A 12,681-nucleotide genomic window follows, 5' to 3' on the forward strand; every position below is an offset into this window, starting at 1 on the left:
TTTAATTTTGAAACAGTTTACCTTCAATTTCAACTCTTTAAAAATTAAAAAAATAATTTATTGAACATCATTAGTCATTTTTCCTGATTAAGATTCATTTTAGCATTTTGATGACATGTTTTAAAAAGGTTAAAATCCAATCTGCACTTTTTTAGAATATATAACAAATTGGACCAAGCTATATTTCTAACAAAGACAAATCATTATTTCTTCTAGATTTTCCAGAACAAAAATGTTAAAAGAAATTCAAAAGACTTTGAAAAAAGATTTAAATTTGATTCTACAGATTTTCTAGATTTGCCAGAATATTTTTTTTGAATTTTAATCATAAGTTTGAAGAAATATTTCACAAATATTCTTCGTTGAAAAAACAGAAGCTAAAATGAACAATTAAATTAAAATGTATTTATTATTCTTTACAATAAAAAAAAAATACTTGAACATTGATTTAAATTGTCAGGAAAGAAGAGGAAGGAATTTAAAAGGTAAAAAGGTATATTTGTTTAAAAATCCTACAATAATTTGTAAGGTTGTATTTTTTCTCTAAAATTGTCTTTCTGAAAGTTATAAGAAGCAAAGTAAAAAAATAAATGATTGTATTTAAACAAGTGACGATTTTCAAAGTCTATTTGAGTTTTGTCTCTCTTAGAATTAAAAATTTCGAGCAAAGCGAGACCAGCTTGCTAGTAAATAAATACAATTTTAAAAAATAGAAGCAGCTCACTGGTAAGTGCTGCTATTTGAGCTATTTTTAGAACAGGCCAGCGGGCGACTCATCTGGTCCTTACGAGCACCGCGTTGGTGACCCCTGGGTTAGAGTGTCCGCCCTGAGATCGGTAGGTTGTGAGTTCATACCAAAGACTATAAAAATGGGACCATTGCCACTCTGCTTTTATTCCCGGGCGTGGCACCGCTGCTGCTCCCCTCACCTCCCAAGGGCTGAACAAGGGGATGGGTCAAATGCAGAGGACAAATTTCACCACACCTAGTGTGTGTGTGACAATCATTGTTATTTTAATATCTGATTCATACATTTCTTTCATAATTTCTAGGTATTTTAAAATGTTTTCAGCAGAACGATACTATAATCTCTAAAATGTGTTTTGTGATAATATTTTTGTGTGTCTGTTACAAATTAAATATATTCAAATAATTGATATTAAAAAAATGCTTGTTTTATTGGCCCCCAAATTACTAACACAAAATGAGGTACCACTTCCTTTTATTGAAGTCTTTTGTTTTGTTAATCAACAAATTAAACGCTCTATAAAAGCACAGTAGTACTCCTGGATGACTTTATTGGTCCGGCCGAGCAGCTAGTGCCTCAAAAAAACTCATATTGCATCGCCTTCCAGCAGCTTCTCCATATTTGTATAGATAAACAATCGCTATTTAATTAAATACAATTCTGCTTCAGTATGGTGCAAGCTACACTCCAACTGCTTCAACAAGTTAGCTAGTGACACACTCGGCCATGTTTTTGATTAATGTTTCTTTAATCCAATGAATATCAATCCACTTCTTCTCAGCACTGTCCTTCACACTCACTTTCTTTGTTCTCACTGTTGGAAAAACATTTCGAAACACTCTAAATGGACGTGTAGCCAGCTCCTATCAGAGCAACTCGTAAGCTATGTCGTCGTATATTTGAGGTAGCGCTGTATGCGGAGTCCTTCAGCTTTAAAAAAAAACTGTAGAAGAATGACTATAATAATAAATGCCCTTAAAAGGATTCAAAATCAGAGATAAATAAATGGACTGACTTATAAGACTTTTTGTAGCGCGTTCCATTTTTCGGGTAAGTAGGGATAGATAGTTAGTGTTCCAAAAATAATAACGCATCAAAATCAGTGTTGTTATGAATTATTGACCTATTAAAGGCTGTAATTACTTCATCCTAAGTATTCCACTTAACACCTCATTTTTGCGAATTATGTATTTTTTGTTTTTTTTCCCATTATAAAAAATTGGGTTTATTTTATTTCATTTTATTACAAAAAAAAGAACATAAAACGTTACAAATATATTAAAACATTGTATCTATGAATAGGTCTAAAGCAGTTAAAGGATTTAAAGTGTTAATGGTTAAAAAAAATATATATCACTTATAACACTTTTTTGACAGCATTGGTTTTTCCTCAGTTAGGGGGTTTAACATAGTTTTTAATTAACCTGACTCAGGGGTTTGATTAACCTTTTCATTGTTTTTAATGAATACCTAGGCTGACTATGTTACTGTATTTTATTGTTAGTCATTATGGTGCTTTGAGAACAAAGTGTTTTCTGAGGTGGTACGTTAGAGAACCACTGACTTAGAGTATTTTTAAATCTGCATGATAAAATTTGCCTGCACGTCGTTAAAGTGCATAATAAAGACGCACGCACACTTCCTGTCAATGTGAGTTTGCTCAAGTTTCTCTGCTGTTATTCACACTTAATATCTGACATGTGCACACACACACATGTGCACGCGCATGTGTTTTGGTCAGTGAGGACATGTAAAGGCTATATTCTTCAAAACGTAGAACTATTTGGTTACATATTTCTTCAACATATCAAAATATTTGCCAGAAAACGTCCACTACTTGGACACAAAAGAAGTATTTCTTAAAGCAGAGGGTGTCCAGGGTGTTTCCAGCCAGGGGTGGCCACATTTTCTATGTTAAAGATGCTCAAAACAATCCAGGATACAATAGGTTAAATGCAGTATTTGCCACATTCCAACAAATCAGTGATCGATGAATAGTATGTATATTGTAAAACAGCTTATTTACTAAGAACAAGTGTCTTTGAACACTGGAAAAGCAGCATTTTTTTGTCTTAAAAATAGATTTTGAATTGTTTAAATCCTTTAAATGTTTGTGGTCCTTCCCATCGCAACTATACTTTTATTCAAATTTTCCTTAAGAAATGTAAAAAATGACACTTTGGTGGTGTGTCTGGAATTTCACTCAGTTCTGTTACCCTACCACACAACCCCTATGGAGGGAAAAAGTAGCATGTTCTACAGCAGTGATTCTCAAACTGTGGAGCAGGCTCTATCTAGTGGTACGCCAAATAATACCTAATTAAATATTCAAACACAGTGTCACTGTTCAAACTGTGTGCACTGTTGTAGTGGCTAAAATATTACATTAACTTGTCAAATAAAAACTGTGCCTTGTTTTTAATGACTAATTAGACCTACTATGCTACTGTATTTTGTTGTTGGTCATTATGGTGGTACTTTGACATAAGTTTAAGAACCACTGGGCTACAGGAAGTCGCATCATTCACATTTTCTGTAGGCCATTTGAAGAACAAAAGCGAACTCGGTCCTGTTACCTAAATAATGGTTTAACGTTATTAGTTTTTAAAGTTGGTAGTTTGTTAAGTTGCTGCAATGTGTTTAGTGTCAACATGCTGCTATAATAAATGTAATGTAGTTATATTTCATGTGTTTGCTACTTATCTTGAAAACACACTCTTGCTAATTTCAGTACTGTTACTTAAAATATTTTTCAATGGTTTTTTAAAACACATTATTTTCTGAAGTCACTGTAATGTGCTTTGTGTCAACATTCTATTAGTAAAAATGTAATTTGGCTATAATTCATGCATTTGCTAATAATGCTAAAATCTCACTACTGTTAATCTCAGTGATTCTGATATTATTTCTTGATGATATTTCAAAATATATTATTGTTTGAGTCACTGTAATGTGCTTATGTCAACAAGTTTTTAGTATAAATATTTTGTGGCTATATTTCATTTTACCTATGCTAAAAAACCACAACAAAAACTCACTTCTGTTACGTTCCATCATGTTACCTAAATTATTTTCAATGTAATTTTTACATCCATTACACTGGTGAGTCACTATAATGTGCTTGGTGTCAACATGCTATTGGCATAAATGTCATGTGGCTATATTTCATGCTTTTTCAACTATAAAAATATTTGTACCTTTTTTTATATAAAACTCACTCCAATCATGTTACTCAAATGAGTCATCTTCACTTAGTAACCTCGTATAAAATGAAAAAAAAAATATTACCTGTGATGGACCAATACACATTTTGAGTAGTTCAATATATGTATTATCAAAATTAAAGTTAGAAGAGGGACCCAGATGTAAGTTTAGTTTAAGAAAAATGCACTGATTGGCTGGAATGTGTCTCATACTAAAGACGTGCTGTATTTTGCTGACAGAGCAAATGAGTGTAATGTATTTCATGAATAAAAATACAAACAAATCCAACAAAGGACACCCCTGCTTCCTGTGTGGACATAAACGTTTGACATTTTCATTTGGTCACTCTTAAAGTTTGTAAAAAATAGTTGAAAATGAATATCAAACAAATACTCTAAAAAATTCTGAGCTAGCTTTTTTTTTGGCTTGAGTTCAGTTAAAGCAATCCTCGCGACGCCTTTCAACCAGGAAGTAGTCTCTCAACAGGAGGAAACCAAGGAAAACCATGAAAAGGATCTTTGGGTGTCATTTAGCTTGGTTTTTCTTCTCTGTGCATTCGGGCGTCTTACCTTAACGACTTCTTCAGATGCCAATCCGGCGCCATCGAGGCTTCCGGGTGACACGATTTGGTGTGTGGAGAGTGAAAGTGTGGTTTTGATGACTCATTTGGTCGCAAAAGTTCAGTAGATGGACGAGGTCAGGCGCGATCTCTCCATGCTGGTCCACCCGGTGAGCTCTCTCTGGCAGCTGGCACGGCACGGCGGCACTGGTCAAAGAAGCGAAGGGGAAAAGGGGTTTCCAATAGGGCGGAGGGTCTCCGCCAATGTGAGGTAGCGTTCTTTGGAGCAGCTTTGAGACGACGGCGTACATGGAAGGAGCGTCCCGACTCATCACGAAGGCCACTTTGTTCTTCCCCTCGCTATTGAGGAGGAAGCCAAGGCAAGGTGAAGAGCTCCCACTCGTCTAATATTTGGCTTAAAGGCGTGTCAGCGCGGCAGCAGGCGAGATCCGAGGCGTATATAAAACATTTTGGTTATTGATCAGACTCCCAGCAAGCGCGCTGACACGGCACAATTGTGGCGTAGACGCTCTTAAAGGCTTTTTCAACACGCTTTTGCTCGTGGGCATGGGCGATAAAGGCAAACTTGCTTTGGTTTGAGGGCAGGGCACTAATCCGGGGGGGCCATGTCAGGAATGAGGTGTGCGGTGGAACCAGTTTGAACCGGTCCACATCTAATTCAAAGAACCTGAGTCAAACAGATGGGTGTTGGCGGGGAAGGTGGAGGGATGTGGGGAGAGGGGGGTTCATTGACCAGTGCTAGCCGCTGCCCGTGCCAGGAAGACTCGACGGGTGTTCCTCAATGACCACCTGGCATTGCGCTGGACTCACAGCCACCTGCTGACAGGAAGTAAAGCACAGCAGAAAGGGGAAGAAAATAAATAATCTCATCCTAAAAGAAAATCGAGTGTCAAGAATATGAAGCATCATAGAGTATTACACCAATGATATATTGCCCACAAACACTTGTTTTCTGCAACTACCTGAGGGACTGTGACCTCTTTATGGACACCATTGTGTCCTGTGTTGTCCCTCGGTACTGACCAGCTGTCCTGAGTCCCTTTGTTGCAAAACAAACTGGGGAAAAAAGATGTGCAGTGCACAGATACTTTATTGCAAAGACTGCATCACGACAAATACACAACGACGCTGAATGATTGGCGCTTACCTGCGACGATACCCGAACATGAGGAAGATGACACAGAAGATGATGCAGGCCGTGCCAATATGGATGCCAATGACAACGCTGCCCAGCGACGCTTCTCCTTCCCTGCACTCACACAGCGTCTTGTCCCCTGGAACGACATTTGACAGTAATTATTAATATAAATATTATAAATGTGTCCTTTCCTGCACTTATACATAAATATAAATCCACTAATCCCATTTTAAATATTTGTTCATGATCGCCTATACATTTGCCTCTGAACATTTTTTCTAAATACGCCCAAATATGCACTGATGCAGGAAAATAAACAGTATCCTACTGGGACTTTAGACCATCGCCTGAGACCTGAAAGTGCCTCGAGGTCATGTGATGGCAACCCAGCGATAAAACAACGAATTGAAAAATAAAATCAGTTACTTTGCTGAGTAACTAATTGCTCTAACATTGAGGTAACTGAGATAGTAACTCAATTAATTTTTGAGAGAAGTAATTTTTTACTGTAACTAATTACTTTTTTTTAGGTAAGATGACCAACACAGATTATAGTAAATATTATAAATATGTCCTTCCTTGCATTTAACAGTCTTCTCATCTGTAACATTTCCTAGTAAATAATTGCGAAATATTTCGATAAATATGTACTTCCCTTCACTTATACAACATCTTCTCTCCTGAGTATTATTATAATTAGATTAATTCCTGCATTCACAGTGTCTTCTGTCCTGTAACATTTTACATTAAATATTAAATTAAATATGAATATCATAACTTTGTCACACAGAGCTTTCTCTTCCAAACATTTTACACTAAATATTACATTGATCATTGTAAATATGTCCTTCCCTACACTCACACAGCATCTTCTCTCCTGTGACTAAATGTTTGCACTAGATATTATAATAAATATTATAAATATGTACTTCCCTACTCACTCACAGCATCTTCTCGTCTGTAACAACATTTTACAGTAAATATTTACAATACTAAACTTCCCTAGCGGTGTACAGCTTTGGGGGTAGGATGGTGGCTTACGAATATTGACCAATACCAACCAAGACACCTGTAATGCAATCACTCCTCCACATTTAAATTTCCTTAACTTTTTTTCAAAATAAAAACAAAGAGGCAATAAAACATGATGCCGCTTCCTTTTGGTGGAAAACAGCTGGTCGTTGATCAATCAAAGCATGAGCAGCCCTTTAGTTGCAGAAGAAGATGGGGGAGATGTAAACCAACACTGCCATCAAGTGGCCAATTGTTGAAAAGACAATTTATACATTTTTCTTGAGGCGGTAAAAACATGTTTTTTGTAATGGTACACATTATTTGTAGTTAGTAAATCATAAGTGCCATTCAATTATTTTCTTAAAAAATTAACGATCAATTATCATTATCATAATTGCTGTGGATTCATTCAAATGAATCATTATTAAATATTGTGTATTTTTTTGTCTATAATAATTGTGTCTCCTTTTTTGCTTGTGATGTGTGATGCGGCCACTCACCGGTATTTTGGGCACTGGTGATTTTATCTGCCAATGACACCAGTCTCTTGGAGCAGTCACTCTCCCCATTTCCATTGTAGGCCACCAGTTTGACTTCATACACCGCACCCGCTTCTGGAAGACACACAAAACAACACACGTACAATTGATGAAACATGTATAAAACTACATATGTGCATATGATGCAACATATATACAGTAAAACTACATATGTGCATATTATGCAACATGTGCAAAACTACACATGTACACAGGGCACAGCATGTGCAAAACTACACACGTACACATCATGCAACAAAGACAAATATAAACATTCACACATGATGCAACAAGTACAAAACTACACACATGCACATGATGCAATGTGTAAAAAACTACACCTATATATATGTGATGCAACAAGTACAAAACAACACACATGCATATGATGCAGCAAGTACAAAACTCCACACGCACACATGATGCAACATGTACAAACAACACACGTACACAGTGGTACCTCCGTTTTCGTATGCCGCATTATGCCTAAAATTAGTTTTTTGATGAACAATTTCACCAAAAAGATTGCCCTCGTTTTTGTATACGTGTATTACGCCCAAAAGCTAACTAGTCCCTTTGTCCATGTGTCATTCTACAATTTAGTAAAAAAAAAAAAGAATCCACACTTTTTTATTGAGTATGATTGCAAAAAAAGGTTGTGAGTTTCAGCCCTTTAATAAAGAAGGTGAGAAACACTATTGAAGTCCAGAAATAACTCGTAACAAATTACGACAGTGCCTCCTTTCTACCCCCATTTTCTCTACTCAGTTTGCCATCAGGAGTCTTCAATAAAGATAAAAGCGATGATAATTGTTCATTAATATGTAGTATACCTTGTTTTCTACATGTAAAACTATCATTATCTATTAAATGTGTTTTGTCTTCATATTAATGAGTGTATCATTATTTCTTATATTGCACCACTGTATAGTTGGGGCGTCCCAATGCAACTTTTTCACTTCTGATACGATTCGGATATTGCAGCCTTGAGTATTGGCCAGTGTCGATATTGATCCGTTACGATATCAGCAGCAATCATACATATCAATCATACATATTTCTACTATTTTGTAGTGTACAACATTAAAAAAGGTTTTGTCAAGTGAAATTAGAGAGAGAACCACGAAAAACACTAATGTATTTGTTATCAATTTTTTACATTGACTTATGCTGTCTTTAAGTAGAAGTGAAGCAGTAATTGGGTTTTTGGCTACAGCTAGTGGCCACAATAATTAAATGAAGTTAAACCCATAACGGAGTAAGTAGAATGATGAGGACATGTTTTGTACTTGGTACTTTCTAATCAACTTTGTATCTGTTAATAATATGCAAGTATTATTATTTAAGACTTGTTCATACTGTATAGACAAATGTGGTGTTTTAGACTGTAATATGATTTCAAATAAGGACACTTATTACTACGTATGTTTAGCTTGTGTCCTAGTGTGTGCTTGGCTGTGTTGTAATTGCTAGTTCCTCGTATCATATAGCCTACCCAGTTTACTTTTTATAAATGACATTCCTGAAATGCAAGAAAAGGCCAACCATGTGTGCTTATTGGGGGACATTTAGCTTACAGCAGCACAATTTGTTACATTTTGGCAGCTTTAATTAAATTGGGATGATTGCCAGTGATATTAAATTTAAAAGGCAGGCTCAGCTGCATATCAACTTAAGTATTTTCAAATATATTACATATTTATTTGAAAAAATATATAACGTTTCTCGTTAGTGGTCGCCACGGAGAGTTAATGGCATGAAAGGTTTTAGTTTAGTTCCACCATGAACAGGCAGCAGAACACCACCAGAACCCTTATATCACCAGGAATTATTTGGAGTAATTTGTTACTAAAGACATTTTACAGTTATGATGTATGTTCATTGTTTAGGTATATTTCTCAGATTATAGGGAAATGATAGTTGCATGCAATAATCAAAGTAACAACTGTAAACATATGTCATTAAAATATTGGGTCATGGAGGGGATACAGTAGATGCAGTAACTAATGAGTACGGTAATAGAAATGCTGTGTATATTTGTAATACAGTCGTCCCTCGTTTATCTCTGTTAATTACTTTCAAACATCTAAAAATCCTAAATCAAATATTTTCATAGCAAGAGCATAAAAAAACTTGTTTATATTTTTCCACATTCTGAGAGCCCCACTGAAATGAAATAACACCCTTTAGTCAACTCTAAACTCTTTAATCCAATATAGTAATGCTGACTGAGGCTGAGCCAATCAGTGGCCAAGATGCTGAACAGCATGCTCTGATTGGTTTAGTCTAGTGTGGCGGCCATTACGGCTGTAGTATTGATATTTCTGGTTTATTGAGCCATTTTTAAGCCTGTAATGCTTAATTTAAGAAGATACAATGGTAAACAATGCTTTAAAAATTCAAACTATTCAGTAATATATAGAAAAAATGTAATCCCCCACAGGGTGAAACTGCAATATTTGAAGCTGGATGTGGAAAGGTACAACGGCACTGTGTTTTGTACTACATTTAAGTGTACACAGAAGAATCATTTAGGATAAGCTCACCCAGGTTAGATATGGTGTGGGCGTTGATGTGGCAAGGCAGCTGGATTGGCCCCTGGAAGTCGCCATTGGGGACCCTGCGGTAAGACAGCCTGAAGCCCTCAGCCTTTCCCGCCTTGCTGGGGAGCTCCCAAAGCACCTGCACAGCGCTGGAGTTCACCACCTTGGTGAAAAAGGTGGGCGTGGTAGGAACTGGGTGGGGAAGACACAGAAGGCAAGAAAAATACTGAAGCAGCTGAGATGCTAGTAGCAATAAAAGAGGAGTACTTAAAATAAAGAAGAACATTCAATTAACATGTATATATGTTTAATTGTAAATATACACAAAGAATGTGTTAAGCGCCATAAAACACATTTTCCTTTTTTTTTTTTTTTTGAACTTGACTACTTTATTTTTCTGGTCAATGTAATCAATACAACACAAGTTAAAATGAATTTAGATTTGAACTGTGACCAAATGTTCTTTACCGCCTCCTAGTGTTGTGGCCACCACAGTGCGGGACTGCTGGCTGGCTCCGAGGGGCGAGTAAGCTTTCAAGTAGAGGGAGTAGGTTGTGGCTGGCTCCAGGTTGTTTACATCGTGCTGAAAGTCACCTTTGCTGATGGCTTCCTGCAGCTCCAGAGTGTCAGGCTCTACAGAAGCACCGAACATTACATTTCCAGTGAAATTTAAGTGTGATTTATCTTGTGTTGCCGCTCACCTCCTATCTTGCGGATGTGTAGCACATAGCCGATAATCCCGTCAGTGACTTCTGCAGGGGGTTGACTCCATGAGATTTGCAGAGCACTGGCGGACAGCACGCTGGCGGTGAGTCCCTCGGGGGTGGCAGGGAGGTCTTTGGCCTGCGCCACAGCCAGTCGGGCGCTGGCCTGGTTTGTGCCGGCGCTGTTCTCGGCAATGCACTGGTAAATGGCCTCATCCTCGGAACTGATACGAGTCAGAGCCAGAGTACTGCGTGGATCAAACACAAACCTGATTAGGTTACACATAACATAACACTCTAACACCATGCAGACACCGGAGTTAAGTGGCTGCCATTTTTTGTTATTGTGGCCCACTCCACTATGAGAAGCACTGTGTAGATACTGATACAGTGTAGGGATGGGTATTGTTAACATTCTAACTGATAATAGTACCTAATCTGTACATTTAAAACAATGCTGGGACCTAAGTATTGCCCACACCGGTAGTTTAAAAATGGTAAACATGTAGGGCTGGGCGATATATCGATATACACGATATATCGTGGATTTGTCTCTGTGCAATATAGAAAATGACTATATCGTAATATTCGAGTATACGTTCTCACGCAGTTGCTCTTAGCTCCGGGCATTACACTACAGGCTCTTCTCACTCTTTCCTGTCTCTCCTTTTCACAGACAAGCAGGCGCACAAACTTACACACGTCACATACTGTCACGTCATACGTCACATACATATACGCCCTTGCCCAGCAGAGAGGTAGCAGACTGGGTAACGTTAGCTGTGATGCTAACATAGCCATACGAGTAGTAATAAGAGAGAAAGAAGGTGCAGATCTGGTAACAAATGAAGGAAAACTTAATTCCCAATAAAAACAGCAGGGGGTTCATCGTTTGGCGGTGGTTTGGCTTCAAGTGGGAATATGTCGAACAGACAACCGTAATTTGTCAAGTGTGGGGCAAAAGCGTTTCTATAAAAAGTAGCATTACTGCTAATATGTAGCATCATTTGAAAAGTCACTCGCTAGAGAATGAAGAGAATTTCATAACGTCCGCAGGAACCCATAGTTGTGATTTCCCTCTTTGCATGAAAGTTTAAAAGTAGCATATATAAATGCAGTTTGAAGAAAAATGTTTTAATGTAGACACATAGAATCATCATACTGCTGTGACTATATGCATCGAGTTTTCATTAAAGGCCAAGCAAAATATCGTAATATATATATCATATATCGCGATATGGCCTAAAAATATAGAGATATTTAAAAAAGGCCATATCGCCCAGCCCTATAAACATGCACATTTTTGTAAAAAAACAAAAACATTATGCTTTTTCATATTTATGGAATTTTGTGACATTTAAGTTAAACAGACTCATAATTTAAATTCTCCAGTTATATAAATTAAATGACAGAGTGACTCAGTGGCCTAGTGGTTAGTGTGTCCGCCCTGAGATCGGTAGGTTGTGAGTTCAAACCCCGGCCAAGTCATACAAAAGACTATAAAACTGGGACTCATTCCTTTCCTGCTTGGCACTCAGCATCAAGGGTTGGAATTGGGGGATAAATCACCAAAAATTATTCCCGGGCGCGGCACCGCTGCTGCCCACTGCTCCCCTCACCTCCCAGGGGGTGATCAAGGGTGATGGGTCAAATGCAGAGAATAATTTCGCCACACCAAGAGTGTGTGTGACAATCATTGGTACTTTGACTTTACTTTAACTTTTAATGTATTCAACAACAAAAAAATGGCATCATCATTGCAGCAGTTCAGAACAGAAGATGTGCAAAAAAACTACTAACTTGCCTGTGTTGTAACGTTTAATACTCATAATTCCACGGATTTGTGAATGCGCCCCGCTCTCAGTAACCATCTTTGATACCTAATTAGGAAGTGTTTTTGTGGCTACTAGCTAGCAGTGTTACGAGTTACGTGTTTGGGTGTTAAGTGTTATGTTTAAAAAGACTCTGGTGTGCTTCTGTCGAGACGTCACATTACTTACAAGACATTACTCGTATAATATCACCTCCAAGTACTGAGTTTGCATTCATTTAGAAACAAAATTAATCACCGATTGTCTGGCAGTGCTGTCAATTTTTTCTAGCTTGTTTTCCACAAATTAATCAAATAAATATGGTAATATCATTTAATTGCAATATTTTACACCTTATTAAAGCATTACAACTGTTAAATGTGTTGAAAATTTGCTTTAA

General features: G+C 37.2%; 1 protein-coding gene across 2 annotated transcripts in view; it reads right to left on the reverse strand.

Annotated features, from left to right (window-relative positions):
• Window positions 1–297: 297 nt before the first annotated feature.
• Window positions 298–12,681, reverse strand: part of si:ch211-57n23.4 (immunoglobulin superfamily DCC subclass member 3) — a 39,315-nt gene continuing 26,931 nt past the window's right edge. The window contains exons 8-14 of one of the 2 annotated variants that reach the window (XM_061908366.1): window positions 10,468–10,718; window positions 10,235–10,399; window positions 9,770–9,958; window positions 7,185–7,298; window positions 5,680–5,806; window positions 5,495–5,588; window positions 298–5,348 (exon numbers count right to left, since the gene is read on the reverse strand). In XM_061908366.1, the coding sequence (XP_061764350.1) occupies window positions 5,271–5,348; window positions 5,495–5,588; window positions 5,680–5,806; window positions 7,185–7,298; window positions 9,770–9,958; window positions 10,235–10,399; window positions 10,468–10,718 (1,018 nt within the window). In that variant the 3' untranslated portion in view covers window positions 298–5,270. Of the gene's footprint in view, window positions 5,352–5,494; window positions 5,589–5,679; window positions 5,807–7,184; window positions 7,299–9,769; window positions 9,959–10,234; window positions 10,400–10,467; window positions 10,719–12,681 lie in introns of both variants that reach the window. The other variant, XM_061908365.1, reaches the window with a different exon arrangement.

Source organism: Nerophis ophidion, linkage group LG08, assembly GCF_033978795.1.
Source record: "Nerophis ophidion isolate RoL-2023_Sa linkage group LG08, RoL_Noph_v1.0, whole genome shotgun sequence".
Taxonomy (NCBI): Eukaryota; Metazoa; Chordata; class Actinopteri; order Syngnathiformes; family Syngnathidae; genus Nerophis; species Nerophis ophidion.